The 16,033-nt window shown below is 53.9% G+C and overlaps 2 protein-coding genes across 6 annotated transcripts in view; one reads left to right on the forward strand and one right to left on the reverse strand.

The window, feature by feature from the left end:
- Positions 1 to 1,223: 1,223 nt before the first annotated feature.
- Positions 1,224 to 14,649, reverse strand: LOC129544691 (serotonin N-acetyltransferase). 4 transcript variants are annotated; one of them, XM_088829324.1, is made up of 4 exons: positions 14,526 to 14,649; positions 2,477 to 2,713; positions 2,031 to 2,185; positions 1,224 to 1,692 (listed from the first exon to the last, which is right to left on the reverse strand). In XM_088829324.1, the coding sequence occupies exons 1-4, from the start codon at positions 14,533 to 14,535 to the stop codon at positions 1,387 to 1,389; spliced, it is 708 nt and encodes a 235-aa protein (XP_088685450.1). In that variant the 5' UTR covers positions 14,536 to 14,649; the 3' UTR covers positions 1,224 to 1,386. The 4 variants fall into 4 exon arrangements, with proteins under 4 accessions (XP_088685450.1, XP_055264505.2, XP_088685451.1 ...); XM_055408530.2 differs by lacking the exon at positions 14,526 to 14,649 and adding an exon at positions 13,551 to 13,687; XM_088829325.1 differs by lacking the exon at positions 14,526 to 14,649 and adding an exon at positions 4,940 to 4,961.
- Positions 13,284 to 16,033, forward strand: part of UBE2O (ubiquitin conjugating enzyme E2 O) — a 52,662-nt gene continuing 49,912 nt past the window's right edge. For both annotated transcript variants that reach the window (XM_055408521.2, XM_088829319.1), the window contains exon 1: positions 13,284 to 13,757. In XM_055408521.2, coding sequence (XP_055264496.2) covers positions 13,347 to 13,757 — 411 coding nt within the window. In that variant the 5' untranslated portion in view covers positions 13,284 to 13,346. The remainder of the gene's footprint in view (positions 13,758 to 16,033) is intronic.

Genomic DNA, 16,033 nt, shown 5'->3' on the forward strand with positions numbered 1-16,033 from the left:
TCAGGAGCTCCCTCCCCCAGGAGAGGCTGAGTCCGAGGGAAAACGCTCCTGAAGGGAGGCTCCTTGGGAAACCAAGGCCCCCATTCCTCAGGCCCACAGTGGCAGACACTCAGAGCCTGTGCGTCTCTGCAGCTCGGGGCTGAGGCCCTGACAGCCCCTGTGCTGCCTGGCTTCAGGACCACTACTGGGAGTGGACTCCTTTCTTCCAGGGTCCTGGGCTGCTGCTCAGCCCTTACCTCTGGCTCTGCTGGTACGGTCCCCTCCCCATTACTGTGAGTGCGCCCCTCCTGGGGGCGGGGCTGGGGTTTCCGCAGCGTTCTCAGCCCTGCCTGGCCACGGCCCCCTGCCTCTTGCCCCTCCCCATCGGAGAGTCAGGGTCCGCTGGGCAGAGGGGAGGGCTGGCCGGGCAGAAGCAGTGCTGGGGTGGGGGTACAGCACTCGGTCACTCACGATGCCTCCCTGTTGCAGCCTGGGGGAGCAGAGACCAAAACCTGCCCCGGGACTCGAGGGTGCGGTACGCTGCACGCCAGTGATTGTCGCAGGAAGCATGCCCAGCGGACATTCTTGGGGCAGCAAGTGCTCTCTGCCCCACTTCACTGCCTACCCCAGTGTCTGTCCCCATGGAAACAAACAAGATATTCCTGATCAACAGCAGAGCCTTAACTTTACTCCCTCTGGACCGGTGTGCTGATCAAACTCGCCTGTACAGCTATTCCCTAATGATCTCATGTGACTTCTGCCAATAAAAGTGCGGGCTGAAAGGAGCCATCTTGTCTTCCTGCCATGGACAGCGGGAGGGCCCCCTGACTCCCCACTGTCTTTTCATTACGCTCTCACCCTCATTTCAGGTCTATCTCACCCGCTGTGCAGGACGCGGCACCTCCCCTCAACCCGTCACCCCCCACCGAATGGGATGGAAGTTACTGTGGGCAGAGGACCCAGGGCACCTGGGGTGGTGGGGGAGCTGGGAGGTGGCCCCTGCCCTTCCCTCCCCCCGGCTGCCCCCACCCCAGGCATGAGGACCAGAAGGGGCAGTCCTGCGTCTGGGGGATAGGGGCTCCTTTGGTGAGGATGCAGAAGCAAGGCTGCAGGATGCCTCACACCATCCCCAGTTCATGGACCCAGCACGTGTGGGCACAGTTTGGATGCAGGGGTCCGGAGGGCCTGGTGTGAACAGAGAGGAACACACAATACTCGCGCCCAGGAGGGCACCTGGACTGGGAGCAGCCGCGCCGCCTTCTCTTTATTTCACCCATTCTCCCCGCTCCACCATCCCCTGGGAATCACCATCTCCCTTCAGACCCAGCGGAGCAGGGGGACGGCAGGGCAGAGAAGGGGACCAACGGGGACAGGGCAGGAGCCCCCGACTGTGGGCTCCCCGGGGGGTCAGCGGTCACTGTTCCGGCGCAGGGCGGCGTGGCCCCGCAGGGAGCAGTGCATCTCCGTGAAGGTCAGTGAGCCCACGACGATGGCACATGGGCCCACGGGACGGAAGCCGAACCTCTGGTAGAAGGGCACCAGCACGTCCTCGCACATGAGCAGGGCCCGGCGCACGGCCGGCTGGCCGCCCACGTGGCGCAGGTAGCGCCAGAGCAGCACGGAGCCCTTGCCCTGCTGCCGGAAGGAGCGGTGCACGGCCAGCACGTGCAGATGGGCACTGCGGCCCCCAGGCCTGTGCAGCGTCAGCGACTCCTGAGGCAAGAGACGGACACGGGTCAGGGTCGCCTCTGTGCACCCCAAAACCACCCCGCTGGGACAAGAGCAGCTGCCCCCGAGAGTCTCCACTCAGCCCCCTCCTACCCAAAGTAGAAGCTATGTCCCCAGCCCCTCTGTGGCCCCCTTTATGAGGGCCTTGAGACCCCAAAGGACTGGGCTCTCTTGCCGGAAGAGGACCCACCGTGAGCTCCTGTGTTGGATCTGGAGGAAGACATCCCAGCCTCCCGCTTCTCCCCCACCTTCTGCCTCCATGGGAGGTGCTGACCTCCTTTCCTGAGGCCTTCCCGGGACTGGGCAGGTCACCCCATCCTCACCTGAGTAAGTCTCTCCTCATCCCATAGGGAGCCGATGATGAACGCCACGAGGCGGCCCTCCACGAACCAGCCCAGGGACAGCTCGGGACACAGGGTCAGGAAGTGCCGGACCTCGTCCAGATTCAGGGGGCAGTTGCCGGAGACAGAGATGAAGGCTGCGTCAGGAAGCACGGGTGGGTGACCCCCAGTCCCCTGAGCATCTGCTCGGACACGGGGTGGGCTCCCCAGGTCCCCAGGCCTCCCCTGGGAAAGCGTGGGATTCAGGGCTGCTCTTCCCCCCTCTCCTGAAACACACCTGTGCTCCTGCACACACGCACAAAACACGCCGTCAGACACTCCGGGGGCCCGTGTGCCAAGGACAGGGGGCTCCAGGGTCTTCTCCCCAAGGGCAACAGCGGCAGAGTTCAGCAGAGTCCCGGACCCTGGGGGGCGGGGGGGCTGCTCACCCTCTCGCTCGATCTCAAACACGCCGGCAGCGTCCTCTGGGGTGAGGCAGCGAAACTCGTTGGCGGGGAGCGTGTGGCGCCGCTGGCGGCCTGGGGACCCTGGGATCCCAGATGGCAGGGGTAGAGGCGAGGGCTTCAGGCAGTAGATGCTTGGCGGGGACATCTTGGGTGCGGCTGCCGCCCAGGGGGTCCCCAGCTTCAGAAGTGGCCTCTGTGACAAGGAGGGTCCCTCCGCACCTGTTGGAGAGGGGCGATGGTCAGGGGGCTGGTCCTCATCTCCCAGGGGGCCATCCAGGGCGATGGCGCCTCTTGCCTCTCTTGTAGGGGACCTGGAGCGGGGAGTCTAGGGGCTAGGGCACCAATTCCTCCTGCCCTGTGCCTGCTCACTGGCTCCCTGGGCCCCTTTCTCACTCCCTGACCCCCTATTGATGTGCAGTTCTTAGGGGCGGCCATCCCTCCCTTACAAAGCCCATAAGTTGCACGTTGCCTGCCCACCCTCTGCCTCCTTCTCTCCCCCCGCCCCCCTACCCCCACCTCCAAGCCCCAGGCAGGGGACTCCTGCTCTCAAATTCTAGGAGCCCAGGGTAGGTTTCCACTTACCAGGACTCCTGTGTTGCAGGAGCGCTAATGTTTCCCCCACAGAGCCACCACTCCGGGGGCTGTCCACAGCCTCAGGACCAGAAAAGTCCAGACACTTGTGATGTTGATCTCAGAGATTTCTAATCCCCTGCCTGCCCCACCCCCACGCTACAGGCGGATGCAACCAGCAGGCTCTGCCCCCCAACCCCCGGCACCAAGCCCTCTCCCTGCTGGCTGAGGCTGAAACCTCAGATGGCACGTGGATGTGGAGGATTACAGTGGCTGGCTGAGGCCCCAGGGTTTGGGGGGATGAGCACGGGGCTCAGCCTCGTGGGTCCAGTCTAATCCGTGTCCTGGCGCCAACTGACTGGCACAGGCGTTCACGCTCTGTCCCCTGGGCAAGCCCGCCTCTGAGGGTCCTCTCAGCTCTGGCAGCCCGAGCATGTCATCATTTAGAGGACTTGCTCAGTGGCTAATCAGAACAGCAGAAACAGAGGCAAGAGAACAAGGCTGGGTATGGGATGCGAAGTCAACGTCATTAGATGTGTCCGAGTGGGGACTCTGGCTCGGGGGCTGCGTCCTAGGACCCTGATGATGGAGTTCTTCTCTATGCCACGGACTCCCTCCAGCACCAGCCCCCTTGAGAGGGTCCCGAGACCACGGCTCCCCCGGCTCTGACTCAGCTCACCTCGCGCTTCTTCTCCCCAGTTGCTCCCCTTTAGGGGTCCCATTGTCACCTCTTCCACCAGATCTCCTCTGGGGCCCCCGAGCCTATAAGACAGGGCTACACATGTCTGGGTACCAGCTGTGGCTGCCCGCCAGGTCTCTCCCACAGGCTCTGTGGTCCCAGGCAGATCCTGGGCAATGGTGGGCTCCTGCTCCAGAACATTCTATGACGGTGGAGCCAGGTTGTTGAGGGCACGTGGAGAACCCCAGAGGGCCATGGGACCTGACTGCCCACCTGCCCAGCAGAGCCTCCCTCTGACCCGGCTGAGCCCCCACCCAACTAATGCTCTGTAGTGGTGAGATGACCAGAACAGATTTGGCTGTCCACACGATGGAGTGGACATCAGAGTCTCAGTATAGGAAGGACATTCTAGGGGCTGTGTGTCCCCACAGGGATGCTGGGGCTGAGCTGGGGGATGTTCTCTCTGGGTGGAGTGGGGGCAGGATGAGCCATTAACAGGAAGAAAGGTGAGGAAATGAGCAGACCCCGGATCAGGACACATCCCAGAACCCAAGTACTGGACAATCAGCAGCACCTCCTGCAGCCAAGCATGGAGTCAGGAGCTCAGGTTCTCCTAACAAGGACACCCCCAATGACCTTGACGAGTCCTTCCAGGAGAGAGGGGTGGGGGAGGGTGGGGGACGAGGCAGAGGAGCCACTTTATGGTGACAAAGCAGAGGCGGCAGCAGGGCAGAGGGCACTGGTGAAAGGTATAATGACCTGCTGGCCCGGCCAGGGCCTGAAGCCTCCCCTCAACAGGCCCACCCCACCCCCAGCACAGAGCTGCCGCAGCTCAGCTGCACCTGGAGGGCCTGGCACAGGGTGGGGCTGCGCTTGCTCCCCGCTGCCGTGTGACTGCTGCCCGGTTCCCACTGCAGGACCCCAGGGAATCCACCTGGGGGAACTGAAAGATGGACCCCACAAAAAGCTCCAGTGATGCCTCCGAGACCCCAATTTTCCCACCAGAGCAACTGAAAGGCCCAGATTACAGGCAAGGAAGACAGAGCTCAGTTCAGGCACTCGTGAAACTACGACAGTTGTGTTGTTTGGTGGTTCTGAGGGCGGCATCCTTCTCTCATTCTCCCCTGCACTTAAGATCTGCCCTGCACATTTTGGGCACAGAGGGCACAGAGCACATTTTGCCTAGTCATATTTACCTTTCCAGCCTTCCCAGGTGGCGCTGGGTAAAGAATCTGCCTGCCGATGCAGGAGAGACGGGTTTGATCCCTGGGTCAGGAAGATTCCCTGGAAGAGGAAATGGCTACCTGCTCCAGTCTTCTTGCCTGGAGAATCCCATGAACAGAGAAGCCTGGCGGGCTACAGTCCATGGGGTTGTAAAGGGTCGGGCACGACTGAGCAACTGAGCAAAAATTGACCTTTCCAACCTTAATCTGTCACTAACAGGTTCTCCAGGGGATGGAGACTGAGATGGAGAATTGTGTGCAGGGCGAGCTCCAAGCAGCTTATAAATCCCTGGAAAACAGAGATTGCATTGAATGTGTGGCAGTGAGCTAGATACATAGACTAGGAGTCTATCAGGTAGGTGTTGATTCTTCTGCTGGTGAGGATGACACTTAGCTCCTTGACTTCCTGTGGATTCCTTCTGAAGCCTCCTTTGGATAGATAGGCTGAATGTGGTCTTGTCCTTATTTAGGGTTTTCAGTATCTGCCATGGTACAGTTTCCTCAGGAACCTTCCAGACCTTTCTGGAAAGGAGGTGTCAAATGCAGGAAGAGATCGCCACCTCCTGGAGAAAGAAGGGACCTACAGCTCCCTAAGGATCTGGAGCCCAGCTGTCCAACAGAAAGATCCTGGGAGCCCCATACATGATATTCAGTTTTCTAGTAACCACATGAAGCGAAGTGAAGTCGGTCAGTCGTGTCCAACTCTTTGTGAGTCTGTGGACTGTAGCCCACCAGGCTCCTCCGTCCATGGGATTCTCCAGGCAAGAATACTGGAGTGGGTTGCCACTTCCTTCTCTAGGGTATCTTCCTGACCCAGGAACTGAACCCAAGTCTCCCGCATTGCGGGCAGACGCTTTAACCTCTGAGCCACCAGGGAAGCCCACGTGAGAAGATGCCAAAAGAAACAGGTTAACTCGAATTTAATAAGATATTGTATTTAACCCAGTAGATAAGAAGTATTGTCATTTCAACAAGTAACCAATATAAAATTATTACACATATTTCAAATTCTGTTTTTTTCCTTTTTATACTGAGTCTGTAGCTTGATGTAATAAAACTATCTTGAATCATAAAAAAAGAGTACATAGTACAAATTTATGGTATGGTATGGTGCCAATTATATGTGAATCTATACTTGAGGACCCTTTTGTTTTAAAAAATTATCATTTCTGTAGTATATAATTATGTATTTATTATAGAACAAATACAAAATACAGATGAAGGATGACAAAAAATGTCGTGTGTATTTTACATTTACAGCACATGTCAGTTCAGACCAGCCACATTTTTAAATGATGCTTAAATAACTTGATTTATTTATAAAATACTTATTTGGCTTCACCAAGTTTTAGCTGCAGCATGGGAATTCTTAGTTGTGGCATGTGGGATCTAGTTCCCTGACCAGGGACTGAACCCAGGTCACCTGAATTGGGGGCACCGAGTCTTAGCCACTGAACCACCAGGGAAGCCCAAGATCAGCCACATTTCAAGTGCTCAAGAGCCACATGTGCTTAGCGGCTCCTGCAGAGGGCAGCCCAGATCTAGAGACTAAAGTCTAATGAGACAGCAAAATCTTGGGGAAGGGGCAGCACATATGTATGTGTGTTTAGGGTGAGTGTGCCTGGGTGGGGTGTGTGACTAGTAAAAATGGAGAACTGGGGACTTGAGCAAAGACAGAGGTGTCCAGTGACCTGTTGGCATATTCGGAGCCTTTGAGAGAGGCTGGCTTGTTTTGCACAATCATTCAACATAAATAAATCTTTTAAATTTAAGTATAGATGATTGACAATGTTGTGTTCACTCCTGCTATACAGCAAACTGCTTCAGTTATACATAGATATACATGCTTTTTCATATTCTTTTCCATTATGATTTATTACAGGGTATCGAATATAGTTCCCCAGGCTCTACAGCTCAGTTCAGTTCAGTTCAGTCGCTCAGTCGTGTCCGACTCTCCGCGACCCAACGAATCACAGCACGCCAGGCCTCCCTGTCCTTCAACAACTCCTGGAGTTCACTCAAACTCATGTCCACAGAGTCGGTGATGCCATCCAGCCATCTCATTCTCGGTCGTCCCCTTCTCCCGCCCCCAACCTTTCCCAGCATCAGTAGGACCCTGTATTTATCCATTCTCTATGTAAGAGTTTGCACCTGCTGACCCCAAACTCCCAGTCCATCCTCCCACCCCTCAGCAACCACAAGTCTGTTCATTCTCTGTGTCTGTGAGTCTGTTTTGTAACAAAACTCTTTCGAGCACCTACTCTGAATCAGACCTGCGCTGGATGCTGGAATACAAAGGTACAAAGAAGACACAGTCCCACAGGAGAGACAGGCATGCAAACAAATGGTCCTAATAGAGGGAAATAAATACAATCAGGCAGGTATGACTAGGGAAGTGGAGGAGTCAGTGGGCACAATGGGGCTCTTGGAAGACGTCATAAGAGGAAAAGGAGTTCTTTACGCAAAACCGTGGGTTGAAGGAGAGGAATAAAAAATGACAAGCAAAAGCACAGAGGAACTGGAAAGTCAGGATCCTGGCGTGAGCAGCTGAGGCTGCAGCATGGAGGGTGTGAACTGGGGGCAGAGGTGGAAGGTGTGATGGGAGGCAGCTGGGAGGAATTAATCAAGGAATTCCTGAAGGGCCCCAAGTACCGCGCTCTGATGGACCATGGAGAACCACGGAAAGACACTAAGCTGAGAAGGTGGATGGTGGTGTTTATATGTCAGTCTTCCAGGAACAAGGTGGTGAGGGATGGAGATGATCTAATAGCAGGAGCTAACGTTGATCAGGCTTCTACAGTGTCCAGGCACAAGCAAAGCATCTCCGATCCTTCATGTCAGGTAAATTCTAACAGCCTTATCTAGTAGGTATTGCTATCATTCCCAAAGGAAACCAAAGCTCAGAGAAGTAAAATAAGTTGTCCAAGGTCACCTGGTGATTCAGCGGCAACACAGGCTTCAAACCCAAGTTCATTTAACTCTAGAACCTCAGCCTTAACCACTGCACCATCCCATCAGCTCAGCCCCAACCCTTCCAGTGAAGCAGCCAGGGGCTATTTGCATGTGAAAAGGGAGGGTAGAGGGACCGTGTTCTGGGCTTAGCTGATTTACAGAGCTCCATATCAAGGGCTGACCCTCAGGTGGCCAACTTGGTACCCAGGTAAGTGTCCCTGCCATTAACCTGGATGAAGACTCTGGGAGAAGGAAGGGTTTTTAGGGAGAAGATGCCACTTTGCTCCCATGGCTGGTCATCCAGGAAGCGCCCATGCTTTGCTGGTGGGGCACTGGTGGTAAAGAGCATGGCATGGTTAAGCCACAGCAGCCGTGTTCCTGTTCTGCAAGCTGGTTTGGCAGATTTGCTGTCCTTGGGCCCTGAATCCTCAGGAAGGAGGGAAGCAGGATGAGCCTGCCAATCCTGGGCTCTCACTCATAGCTCATCCTTTCCACTGTCACCCCCAGCACAAAGGGTTTCACCCTGTGGACTGCAACCCATCCTCACGGTCAGGAGTGAGTGGTCAGCCGAAGACCAGCCACTCCGGGTCTTCATTCGGATTGTACTGCAGGGTGACCTTGGGCATGTCCCACGGTTAGTTCACCCAGGGCATCAAAGCAAGGAGGAGTGAGGCTCCAGGAACAAGAAGAGCCTTTAAAATTTTTTTTTAATGATGGTATCGATGAACCTCTGGAGGAGGAAATGGCAACTCACTCCAATGTTCTTGCCTGGAGAATTCCATGGACAGAGGAGCCTGATGGGCTACAGAGTCGGACACGACTGAGTGACTAACACACACATGCGCACACACTGATGAAGCTATTTGCAGGGCAGCAGTGGAGACGCAGACATAGAGAACAGGCCTGTGGACACAGCAGGGGAAGCAGAGGATGGGGATGGATGGTGAGAGTAACAGGAAGCATAGACACTGCCAAATGTAAAGTAGATAGCCACTGGGAATTTGCTGTATGACGCAGGGAACTCAAACGGGTTCGGTGACAACCTAGAGGGGTGGGATGGGGTGGGAGGAGGGAAGGAGACTCAAGAGGGAGGGGCCATACGAATACTGATGGCTGATGCATGTTGTTGCATGGCAGAAACCAACACGATATTGCAAAGCAATTATCCTTCAATTAAAAATAAATTAAAAAAAATTTTTTTTGACTGAGCTGGGTCTTTGTTGCATCACGAAAGCTTAGTTACCCTGCAGCATGTGGGATCTTAGTTCCCCGAACAGGGATTAAACCCATGTCCCTTGCATTGGAAGGCAAATTCTTAACCACTGGGCCACCAGGGAAATCCCAAGAGCCCAATTCTAGAGCAAGCCCCTGATGGACCTCAAAAGCATTTCTCCAGTCAGCCACTGAGGGTGTGGGAGGGCTACCCAGGGCCACACCCTTCCTGCCCCGCTTTCCCAAAGACCCCAGTGCTGCAGGCAGCCTAGAGCTCCCAAACATTCACTGCAAGGTGGAAGGGACTTCTCTGGGCCCATCTGGATTTCCTCCTACTCAAGAAGTTTGGAGAGGCCAAGCAGGGTAGGGTTCCAGTAAGGGGCAGCATGGGGCTTATGCTCACTTGAAGGTTCTGGAGAGGCGGTTGTGGCCAGTTAAGTCAGGGAAAGGCACAGCCTGCTTCACGTGGATCTGTTCACTTGGCTGTCAGGTCCGCTGCCTCCTGTACCCAGCCAGCCCCTCAGCAAGGGGAGTGGCCAGGCTGACTCAGTTTCCAGCAGGCACATTTGTAAATAAGCAAAATTCTCCCGAGCAGTATCTCTATTCTCCACAAAGGGTTAAGTATTGAGGCCATGAGAGAATGGGGATTCTCCGCTGGGGAATACAGGCCTGTTTTATTTTTTTCCCATTCAACAATTATGAAAATAAAAATTAGGCAGTCACTTCCACACAGTGTCACCCCCACTAGCCAGCCTGGAAGTGCAAGAGACTGTGGCTGGGGGCTTGGGGTTTGGGAAGGAGTCAACTCTCACACCATGTCCGGAGCATCTCAGGGCTGAGTGAGGTCACTGAAGGTCACTAGGAGGTGGGGAGGAATGTACTGAGCTTCTCTTTGGAAAAGGGTTCAGATGCAGCTCAAACTGGGGGCGATACACAGGGCTTTGAGATAGCACGGGCAGACGGGGGCCAGAGAGGGCTGCTTTCCCCACCCCAGCTTCAACTCCTCCGGGATATGGAGGAGAGGATGGGAAATTGGCCCGATGTTAGTTTGGAACCTCAGACCTTTGACATACCCACCAAGATGGTACCATTACTGACTCCAGTGCTTACTAGGCACCAGGTTACCCATATAAGTGCGAGGATTCACCAGCTTGAAACAGGTTGAGCAAGGGAAGGATCAGCATTTGAAATCAAGGGCCCTTGCCTACAACCCAGCATGTTCCTGGTAGTGATGGGGGAGGGGGACAGCAGAGTCTGGGGCGATGCTTCACAAAGTGGGGCTGGTACTTCCTCCCTCACAGGTTGAATCTATGTAAAGATGGGTAATCTATGTAAAACACTTATCATAGTACCTGGCATTAAGTTACAGTTCAATACATGGTAGCTATTATTAGCCATTATTATAAGAAACTGCAGAATAAACATGGCACGTCTTCCTGGAGTGCTAATTTTACTCAACGATTAGGGAGGAAAGGACATTCTTATTATATTAAAACAAACATTGGCATAAGCTGGAGTAGAATGCAAAACTCACTTAGATTTTTGACATCAAAAAAAGATCTGCCCTGCCACTTCTAAGGTCTTGCTCACCCCGTATCCCTTGATGGATACAGAGACCCTGAAGGAATTCCCTGGCAATCCAGCAGTTAGGACTCTGAGCTTCCACTGCCGAGGGCCAATGTTCAATCCCTGGCTGGGGAACTAACATTCCACAGCCTGGAGGCCTGGCCAAAAAAAAAGACAAGACCCTTAACTTGAGTCAGGAAACCTGGGTTCCAATCTGACTCTACCAGTTACTACCTTGTGCCCTCAAGGCACTGAATTCCCTGGGCTCTGTTTCACACTGGTAAAATAGAGTTGATTACACCTGTATCCAGAATTGTGATAACAAATAAGATCATGTGAATGTGTCTGCCACAGTGTGGATCAATAATAGGTTATTGATAAATGTTAGGTGATCAGGGGCCAAGGAGACAGAGCTAAAGGGACATGGTAGATGGAACACAAGCTACTGCGTCACTGCAACGAAGCCTCTCAAGTCTTTATGGGGAAAGGAATAGGGACTGTGTCCTTACAGCAATAATTCCAGATGGATATTCTGCACTGTAGTCTGGGATAGGAAGGCCATGATTTGGGAATCAAGCCTTGTCTTTCCATCATATCCTTATTTCCCCTTAAGTCTTTTTTCCCTATACCTTAGTATGTGAATTTTCCAAGATATAAGTCCATTGACAATCACCCCACGCCCAGTAGTATACCAATACTCTCTAAGTACTTAACTCAGGGCATCCCAAGTACTCAGGTTGCCACCTGCACTTCATATGTGTCCTTTTATTTTTTAATTAAAAAAAAAAGTTTTTCTTTTCATGAATGCTCAGTAGCCTATAAACTACCCAATGCCTTTTTTGAAGAACCTAAATACTGAAATATTGACTCATCTTGCTAATTTACCAACTCATGGTCATGCAGAAAATTGTGAAAAAAAATTATTTTTAACTGAGAAAGGTGAGGGCCATATCTTGAGTATTCCTAATTTCCTTTCAACAACCCAGTATGAATCTGTCCTCTGAGAATGTATCTAAATCTTTTGGAAGTTACTTAGGAGAGACACATCAGTATAATTACTTCTGTTTTATAATTACTTTTAATATTTTAAAATGGCAATCTGGAGCAGATCGTAAGTCTAAGAATTCTGCCAGTTGAGAATGTTAGTCTAGGCAGGGGGTTTGAAATATTATAATAATGTAATATGTAAAAAATTCGTTTATTGGGGAACTATGTGCCAGGCACTGTTCTATTTCACTTGATCCTCTCAACTGCCAGATGACAGAGGTACTGCTACTACCACCCCAATTTTACAGATGAGAAAACTAAGGTGAAAAGAAGTTTATCAGCTTGCCAACTTTATAAGATTAGTAAGTGTCTATGCCCAAAGGCGTGCTGTGATTCATGGGGTGGCGGAGAGTCGGACACGACTGAGCGACTGAACTGAACTGATGCCCAAAACTGGAATCGACGGCTTACACTCTTAATTACCCCTCTCTCCTCCTTCTTGCCACGCATACGCCTCAAGGAGTTTTGAAGTCATCTCAGTTCAGTTCAGTCACTCAGTCATGTCCAGCTCTTTGCGACCCATGAATCGCAGCACGCTAGGCCTCCCTGTCCATCACCAACTCTCGGAGTTCACTCAAACTCATGTCCATCAAGTCGGTGATGCCATCCAGCCATCTCATCCTCTGTTGTCCCCTTCTCCTCCTGCCCCCAATCCGTCCCAACATCAGAGTCTTCCAGTGAGTCAACTCTTTGCATGAGGTGGCCAAAGTACTGGAGTTTCAGCTTTAGCATCAGTCCTTCCAATGAACACCCAGGACTGATCTCCTTCAGAATGGACTGGTTTGCAGTCCAAGGGGCTCTCAAGAGTCTTCTCCAACACCACAGTTCAAAAGCATCAATTCTTCAGCGCTCAGCTTTCTTCACAGTCCAACAAGTCATCTAGATGAGTTTAAAGCCAAACCATAGGGGCCAGTAACACTTGCTTACGTTTCCGATCTTTCTCTGGGACTCCTTCACCAATTCCTTGACCAGTCCCTGTGGGGTCATGACCTTCCAGGCTTTGCAAGGAATGCAGTACACTCTAAATACACTCTATATTTAGCCTTGCTTACAAGCTGCCTTGGAGTTGCCTTTAAGCTATCTAATGTGTGTATGTTTCGTCTTCCCAACTAGATTGTAAACACCTAGAGGACAGAGGCTGTATCTTGTTCCTTCTGTATCCCTCCCAGTGCCTAGAACTAGACTGGAGACGTCCAGGGAACTCATTAAGTAAGTGTTGCGGACGGTCTCCGGACCATCCTCCGTCCCACCTCGACCCCTCCTCTCTGCCTCGGTGAGCACTTCACTTCCAGTCCCTGGGTCTCCACCCCTGCCTCCTCTCTCTGTCCTTTTACTCCCTCTGGCCCCGCCCTGCCCTCGTGTAGTCCTTGCTTTCCCACCCCGCCCCGCGCCCGCGGCAGAATCTCCAGCGTCCCCTAGCGACCAGGCAGCAGCACCTAGCAACCGCATCTCGGTTCCCTGACGACGGCGGCACGCAGGGCCACGTCAGCGCGCCGTGGCCCCGCCCCCCGGCGCTGGCAGGCCCCGCCTCCCCGTGCCTTTTTCGCCGCCGCTGCCGCTGCCGCCGCTGCCGCCGCCGCCGCCCGAGACTCGCGCAGCAGTTATGGCGGATCCCGCAGCGTCCGCGCCCACAGCCCCGGCTCCCGCCCAGGTCCCGGACGCGCCCCCGAGCCCGGACGCAGCCCCCGCCCCGGCCCCGGCGCCGGCGCCCGCCGCGGACTCGGGCTCCGGGCCATCCTCGGACTCCGGCCCCGAAGCCGGCTCGCAGCGGCTGCTCTTCTCCCACGACCTGGTTTCGGGCCGTTACCGCGGCTCGGTACACTTCGGGCTGGTGCGCCTCATCCACGGCGAGGACTCGGACTCGGAGGGCGAGGAGGAGGGCCGTGGGAGCTCGGGCTGCTCGGAGGCGGGGGGCGCGGGCCACGAGGAGGGCCGGGCCAGCCCGCTGCGCCGCGGCTACGTGCGCGTCCAGTGGTACCCGGAGGGCGTCAAGCAGCACGTGAAGGAGACCAAGGTGCGGCGGGCCGGCGGGCGGGGGCCGGGCCGGGGGGCCGGAGCGGGGCCGAGTCGGCCGCTCGAGCCCTGGGCCGGGAGGGCAGGCGTGCAGGGCGCTGCCCGGTAGTGGTGCCACACTGCAGTGGGGCCGAGGTGGGAGGACAAGCCTCCGCGGCGGGGACGCTCCGGTGCAAAGTCATTGCACCAGCCCTGGGCCACCGGGCCCCGGGCTTCCCCCGCGCGAAATACTGGCAAGCCCGTGCCAGGCTGCTGCGGTGTCGGCCTCAAGATCCTGTATGTGAACCCAGTCCGGTGGGGGAACTCCTGGGGCAGGCACTCTCTCGGCTTTACACCAGTGCGGCGTTCTGCTGACCCCCAAAGCAGCTACCTACTGCATTGTGCATCCAGAAAGGAAGGCCGTGCCTGTCCGTGCAGGGAGGGGTTGTGGGCATTCCAAAACAAAAGATAGAGGTGAAAATCTCGGCCGACATGAAACCCCAGGAAGTTCACTGGATTGCAGAATGCGTTATTATGGGTGAAGAAAACCAGCCCCTTTGTGTTTTAGCTTGTTGCCTGGTTCTAACTGCTGCAGGGAACTTTGAGTAAAATCATTAACAATCGGAGCCCTGATATTAATAGCACTGGGGGTGCAGGGAGGGATGTGGCAGCTGCTGACTGGACTTGATGACTCTCTTAAGTACAGTTGGACTTCTTGGGGAAAAAAAATACTATAGCACCCTGGATGGAGAGGAGCCACCCATTTGGAAAGCTGCAGGATTTGTCTTACCTGAGGCCATTAAGCAAATAGCAGACTCCCCCGTTCATCATCATAAAACTTCAACTGTGAACCAGGGTTGGTTTGGTGGCTTTTCAAGTCTTGTTTTCCCAGTGTGTGAACTCCTATCAGTACTTCACAGACACACACGCCTCTTGTATCTTTCACCCCTTTTTCATCTCCTCCTCCTCCTCTCCTTCAAAAAAACATTTCTTGGCAAGAATCAGGCCTGGACTGTTTTAGCTGCCTGGGATGTTGAGTGGTCTGATTTCAGGGGAGGGCACTTTAGAAGTTTATCTGGGTTTCTGACCCAATGGGAGACGAAGGCGACCTTCACAAGGGTTCTGTGATGACCGGTCTGGCTGGGAAGAAGACCCCACTCTCCGGAAAAGCCTGTGATCCGTTTCCTAGTGGCAGAAGTCACTGCTGATACCACCAGGGTCTTTTTCCCGGCCAGTACATGCGCATCCACGGGCACAGAAATCCGTGCACAGGACCCCTGGCTTCCCCTCAGAAAAATACAGATCAGGCGGTAGCTTCTCTGAGTCAGAGAGACAATGATAAGTTCACGCAAAAGTATGTGGAATAGATGACCTTTTGCTTCAGAATGCTGGTTAAAAATTACCGCCAGTATTGTTGGGAAGACAAGATTTTTTTGCTCTGTATGCTGTTTGTCTGTTGTCACACTAGCGAAGGTTGTCACACTGGCGAAGGGTTGCCAGCATCTTTCCACTGGTTCTTAAAAAACATTTTCCCTAACCGTCTCCTCTAGAGGTTTGTGACTTCTGGGATGGAGCTCGCTGGACTCGGTCAGGGCCTCCTGCTCTGGGACTCAGGGAGGCAGGCCCGGCTCAGTGCTGGGAGCTGCCATGTTATCAGTTGTTCCTGTTCATCGTGACTTTGCTGGTTAAGTTTGTTTACAGCTACACTCAGTCTGTCTCCTCCCACAGTGTGTAATTATGTGAAGTTTGACTTTATCTATTTTGGAATTAGATAGAAAATAAGTTTAAGGCCCCAGGTTGGATATATTTTGAAGCTGCCCTCTTGTGACTTGCTTTGAATTCGGTGAAGTCCATCGTGGCTCCAGTGGTGATGTTTTCTTTGCTATTGTAGTTTCTGCCGCTTCTGAGCTTGGCAAAACCTCAGGGACAGAGGGATTCTAGGATGGGGTGACACGTAGTACGCATTCGTGGATGGCAGGATCTAGTGCTTCTGTCAGGATTCGAGAATAGGTTTATTGGCGGGGAAGAGGGGAGTTTCCACCTGGTAAGTAGCCCTCTGTTAGCGTGAGCCGTAGCCACAGATGACCCTGGTCAGCTGAGTGTCTCACTCATTCTGCTCCTGAGCGCCCACCGGGGTGGTGGGGTGGGGCCTGGGACCGTGTGACATTATGGTTCAGGAAGATGATCCCTCTTACTTCCCAGTCCTTCCATACCCATGGACGTGACCGTGTGCTGTAAAGACCATCAGACCGAGACTGAGCTTTTAGGTTCTGATTCCTACCCCATCACTAATCTGGT

The sequence above is a fragment of the Moschus berezovskii genome, chromosome 20, assembly GCF_049115385.1.
Source record: "Moschus berezovskii isolate FMDL1 chromosome 20, NW_MosBer_1.0, whole genome shotgun sequence".
Taxonomy (NCBI): Eukaryota; Metazoa; Chordata; class Mammalia; order Artiodactyla; family Moschidae; genus Moschus; species Moschus berezovskii.